The following is a 5,908-nucleotide window of genomic DNA, read 5'->3' as shown; positions in this document are numbered from 1 at the left end:
ATATAAATTAATTCTAGGCTTTTTATTATTATTTATTTATTTGTGAATTTAAAACAAATTAATTCGATTCAAATAATCATTATATAAAAATTTATATTTAATATATAACGTGTCATAATGTGGGAAATTTTTTATTTTTTAAGAAACGACGTGTCAGTGTATCATGTCACATGTCGTATACAAGTGTCGGTACTACTTAGGTCCCAAGAAATTTTCTCCAAACGAAAGAAAGAAAAGGGAAACATGGCCATGAAAATAGAAAGGAGAGTTTTTTTTCACTGGAAATAGACTTTTAGGGATTCTTCCATTTTCCTTGCCCTTTTTCGATAGACGGAAAAAGATCTCATGGAGTCGTGCGCTGCACTCGATTCACAAAACCAAAAAAAAAAAAGGTGGACAAGCAAAAACAAACAAAAGCCAACACCCCATCATTTCTCTCCCTTCCCCACTCACTCACTCGGTCATTCCCTGCCTTCCCTTCCCTTAAGAAGACCCGACACTCGCTGAGACACAACACAACACCAACAGAGACTCCCCCGAAAAACCACATTTGGCTTCGCACCCAATGGAGGAGAGACCAGAGACGGAGCTCATCTCCATCCCGGCCACCCCACGCGCCTCCACGCCGGAGGCCCAGACGCCGTCGGGCCAGCGGTCGCCGAGGCCCGCGGCGGCGTCGTCGGGGGCGGGCGGCGGGGGGAAGGCCCCGTCGGCGGCGTGGACGCCGACGTCGTTCATATCCCCGAGGTTCCTGAGCCCCATCGGGACGCCGATGAAGAGGGTGCTGGTGAACATGAAGGGGTACCTGGAGGAGGTGGGCCACCTGACGAAGCTCAACCCGCAGGACGCGTGGCTCCCCATCACCGAGTCCCGCAACGGCAACGCCCATTACGCCGCCTTCCACAACCTCAACGCCGGCGTCGGCTTCCAGGCCCTGCTCTTGCCCGTCGCCTTCGCTTTTCTGGGCTGGTGAGAGTTTGACGATGTTTGTTCGTTTGTTCGTTTCACCGCTTGACGACATGTTTCTTGGGTTTTTCTGTTTCTGAGTGCTTCTTGATGAGCTTAGAAGGGAGTAAAAGCATTTATAGCTACCTACTTTTTTGTTCTGCTTTCCGCATGTAAAGGGGATTTCTTGTTTTTTGAGGGTCTTGGTTTAGTGGAATATTTTTCTAGTTTGTTTCGGGTTTGAACTCTTTCGGCCAATCTGGGATGCATTGCATCCATTATTGTTCTTGATTTTTGATCTTTTATTTTCTGTTCCCAACTTCGTTCTTTCATTAATTGGAAATGGGAAAACGAGAAAGCTGAAATCACAGTATTTTTCTTGTTTACTTCTTCTTCGGCATCCTTCTCTCATTGCTTTTACACGGCAGTTTCTTGATACCAATTCAGTGTCTTACGGTCTTGCATACCTTGACCACTCCAGACCTGTCACTGTCCTCTTTCAATTCGTCCACATGCTAATTGTACCGACTTTGACTAAAGTTTTTGGTTTGTGGGTCTTGCGGCCGGTGATCTTTCGAGCCTTTACGAGATTTCTTGATTATGGATAGATTCGATTTAGGTGGATTTAGAAGCATCTTTGAGGCAAGTCACGTCGTTTCTTTTTGATCTTTTACTTTTCCTTTCAAATGCTTTCGTTCACATTCAAGAGAAATGTCACTTTCTTGGGCCACTAAAAAATCCTGTTGTCTTGGGCTCGAGACTGTATGCGCTTTACTGTTGCGTATGTTATCCGTTTCTTTTCATTCTATGCGGAAAAAGAAGATAAAGGAAATGTGGACGATGCTGCTTTTAATAGGATATAATAACAGGGTGCACTTTGGCTGTTTTTTTAGTCTCTCTCCATGACTTCGTAAACTTGGCTTTGAACCGCAGACTAGTCCCTTTACCATGTTTTTTCTTAATTCAACCTTGCACGTTTGTACAACGATGCAAAGGCCTTGTTTAGTCATATGTCGACTGCATAGTGACAGTGGCGTAGATGATGGTTTTTGTTAACTGTTTCTGAACCCTGCAATTAATCTGCCATAAAAAGACCGAGCTAAGACATTCAGTTTTCCAGTAAGAACAAAGAAGCTAATCGTTGGACTTCTTGGTAAATCAGCATTTTTAATACTTTACATCTTCTTTACAAGTTCTATGAATTTAAGGAGTCATGATTGACTGTGCAGGAGTTGGGGAATACTATCGTTGACAATTGCGTACTGTTGGCAACTTTACACCCTGTGGATCCTAGTGCAGCTCCATGAAGCAGTCCCAGGCAAGAGATATAACAGATATGTTGAGCTTGCGCAAGCAGCATTTGGTAAGCAAGCATGGAATGTGGACTTCGCAACTGATAAGCGCATAGATTTGTGACATGCTGGATAATCTGCTTTCATTCCAGAATGGAATCGATACAAGTCACTTTGATATATTGGCAATTTTTAAACTATTACATACTTGTGTTCTCCTTGAATTGGCTTGCTTGTACGCTCAAGGGTAACTCTTCAATAGGTTTTTCTTTCTTTAAATCTTTGCCAATCCTGGTATACTTCTCCTTCTTATTTGGATTGACTATCCTCCAACTGTTTTTAAGAATTTTACCAAATTAGCACGGTGATATGTTCATCATGAGTGATCTTTCTTGAAATGATTAGTGTACGTTAATTGAATAATTTCAAACTGTTTGTCTGCAGGGGAGAAGTTAGGACTATGGCTTGCTGTCTTCCCAACAGTTTATTTATCTGCGGGAACTGCCACTGCTTTGATTCTCATCGGAGGGGAGACGATGAAGCTATTCTTTCAAATAGTTTGTGGTCCCCTCTGTTCTTCGAATCCCCTCACGACTGTGGAGTGGTATCTGGTTTTCACCTCTCTATGTATCGTGCTATCTCAACTGCCAAACCTTAATTCAATTGCTGGACTCTCACTTGTGGGGGCCGTAACAGCAATCACTTACTGCACTATGGTGTGGGTGCTCTCAGTGAGCCAAGAAAGACCTCCCACCATTTTGTACGAGCCTCTTTCACTCCCTTCCTTTAATGCTTCTGTATTTTCAGTCATGAATGCACTTGGGATTGTTGCCTTTGCATTCCGAGGTCACAATTTGGTTCTGGAGATACAGGTAAGAGCTATGATGCTTTGTTGCTTAAATTTGGTGCTTTAATAGAAGCCATGGATTATTACCTAATGAAAATTTTGGGCTTTGTTTAGGCAACGATGCCTTCGACTTTCAAACACCCGGCTCATGTACCAATGTGGAAAGGAGCCAAAGTTGCTTATTTCTTCATTGCCATGTGTCTGTTTCCTGTTGCGATCGGAGGCTTTTGGGCCTATGGAAATCAAGTAAGTACTAATCTTTCATTTTCTCCCCTGAGAATATGAAGAAAGCATGGACATCGAAAGATCACACTGGCAAGAACTGTCAAACTGGACAAAGTAGTCATTTAACTTTATGACAACGTCTCCCATGAACATAGTTGTAGCAATGAGGAATGCCCATTGAGATCTTGTCTAACTATGGTTATAAAATTGCAACAACTTTAAAAACAGCCTAGAATCATTTACTAGGGACATTTACTTATAAAATTGTTTGCTTGTTCCCTTTTGCAGATGCCTCAAGAAGGAATCCTGAATGCCTTGTATAGATTCCACAGCCGTGATATTCCGAGAGGACTTCTTGCAATGACTTTCCTTCTAGTTGTCTTCAACTGCCTCAGCAGTTTCCAGATTTACTCCATGCCTGTATTCGATAGCTTTGAGGCCAGCTACACAAGCCGTACAAACCGTCCATGCTCGATCTGGGTCCGTTCTGGTTTCCGAGTTTTCTACGGGTTTGTAAACTTCTTCATAGGGGTGGCCCTTCCTTTCCTTTCAAGTCTTGCGGGATTGCTTGGTGGACTCACTCTTCCGGTTACATTTGCTTACCCATGCTTCATGTGGGTCCTGATTAAAAAACCAACCAAATATAGCTTCAATTGGTATTTCAACTGGATTCTTGGTTGGTTGGGAATTGCTTTTAGCTTGGCTTTCTCGATCGGTGGCATCTGGAGCATGGTGAACAGTGGACTGAAGCTGAAGTTCTTCAAGCCCAATTAAGACCGAGATTGAGTTTTTAACTGATGCTGCCTCTTAAACTACTGCGAGACAATCTGCACGAATCATATGCCATGGCAGGTTTTGGTGTTTTGTGGGAGATGTACTCCATGTGTGTATATCTGTCTTACTTTAGGGTATCGAGTATGGCGATGCAAATATCATGATTGCTCTGGTTTCAGCCACATCGAACTTTTTCTCTATGTTCAAATTACAAGTGTATGAATAGGATGTTATCTTTGCTTTTGTGAACAATGGAAGTTTTATAGTATGGACTATGGAGTGCTTGTTCAGGAAATAAAAAAAACACGTGTGAATGAGCCCAGGATGACATATAATGTCCACATGCTATTCTTTCTTGAGCGGTAAATCTTGGATGGACCATTGAATTTCTAACCTTGTTCATCAGATGGTGGTGAACACAATGGAGCTACTAGCCAATCTTGATAGCGCGGGCTGACTGGAAACCGGCGTGACGTCCTTTCTTTTCCTGCTTCTTTTTCATTATCGCCTATGGGTGATGGAGACTCCACTTAGTGGGGTAGGAGCGGAGCGGGGTGTGGTGAGATTTTGCCCCACCAGGAAGTGGGAAATTACCTCATTTTCTTCGGATTGTAGCACCACCCTGTCAAGGTGAAAGTTGTCGGTTCGAACCCCCTCAAACCCAACGAAATCCAATTCAACAAAACAATGCGTATCATCTTTCCCTTTTTTATTTTTTTTATTTTTTTTTATTTTGGGAAAAGGGGTACAAATAGCCGAAGGTCATTTTCCCAACGGGGATTCCTTTAAGTGACGATCCTTAGAGATCGAACATCCTAAGCAGCACCCCACATCATGTGGTTTAATATCATCGTGCACCTACTTGTTCTGTTATCATGATTTAATGGCTCGATAGCTTTGGATGATAAGTACTTTAAGTTTGCAGCTAACTTTCTTTCCATCTTAGCTATCGAGGCCAAGAATCGTTCGTTGGAGAATTTTTCACTCTTTTAACGAGAATTGTTTCTTATTAAGGACTTCTTCTTAGGAATCTTTTTTTTTTTTTTTTCATTTTTCGGTACAATCTTGGAGTGGCTCTATGTATGGGGGTTTCAATGCTATTCAAATTCGTCTAATTTTTGCTCAAAAATATTTTGGATATGACGTCACTTTAGATTCTAAAGGTGTACTTGATAACCATTTTATTTCCGTTCTAGAATTTTTATTTTTCTGTTCTAGACTTGTTTATGAAACATAAATCCATTTAATAACGCAAATTTCAATTTTCTATTTCTAGAAAAATTTTTAATCTAGAAATAAGTTTGAAACAAAAATAAGAAGTAATTTTTTTTCTATTTCTGAAATAGAAATGAGAAATAAAAACCCTTCATTGCTCATCCTTGTTACTAGCCAGTTGCCCACCTGTTGTTGCTGCTAGTTGGTCTCTCTCGTTGCCCTCTGTCAGTTGCCACCACCCCCACTTCTAATCACTGTTCACTGTCGCTTGGAGAAATTTTGTGTCGTTTGTTAAATAAATTTCTATTGTGAGAATAAAAATTTTGTGTTGTTATCAATTATATATTTTTGCTCAAAAAATCATTTAGGAATAGAAAGAAAAATCTATTTCTGTTTAGCTAAAATGGTTATCATTTAGGCCCTAAGGGTCTATTGGTAACATTTCTATTCATCTATTTTTCTATTTTTTTTTGTTCCCTAAAATAAACAAAGAACATAAATCTATTTGTGTATGTTAGTTAATTTATCTATTTCTGAGAATAAATTAGTGGTTAGGGAATGATTTAAAATAGAAATAAAAAGTAAAAAAATAAATCTACTATATAGAAAC

At 40.6% G+C, this 5,908-nt stretch overlaps 1 protein-coding gene across 1 annotated transcript; it reads left to right on the top strand.

Annotated features, from left to right (window-relative positions):
• Positions 1 to 451: 451 nt before the first annotated feature.
• Positions 452 to 4,408, top strand: LOC104449358 (lysine histidine transporter-like 8). The gene is made up of 5 exons (XM_010063489.3): positions 452 to 969; positions 2,175 to 2,308; positions 2,682 to 3,109; positions 3,199 to 3,330; positions 3,598 to 4,408. Exons 1-5 carry the CDS (start codon positions 566 to 568, stop codon positions 4,081 to 4,083), a joined length of 1,584 nt encoding a protein of 527 aa, XP_010061791.1. The 5' UTR covers positions 452 to 565; the 3' UTR covers positions 4,084 to 4,408.
• Positions 4,409 to 5,908: the final 1,500 nt, after the last annotated feature.

Source organism: Eucalyptus grandis, chromosome 6 (genome assembly GCF_016545825.1).
Source record: "Eucalyptus grandis isolate ANBG69807.140 chromosome 6, ASM1654582v1, whole genome shotgun sequence".
Classification (NCBI taxonomy): Eukaryota; Viridiplantae; Streptophyta; class Magnoliopsida; order Myrtales; family Myrtaceae; genus Eucalyptus; species Eucalyptus grandis.
The sequence above is the reverse complement of the archived record's forward strand: the minus strand, read 5'-3'. Positions and strand labels throughout refer to the sequence as shown.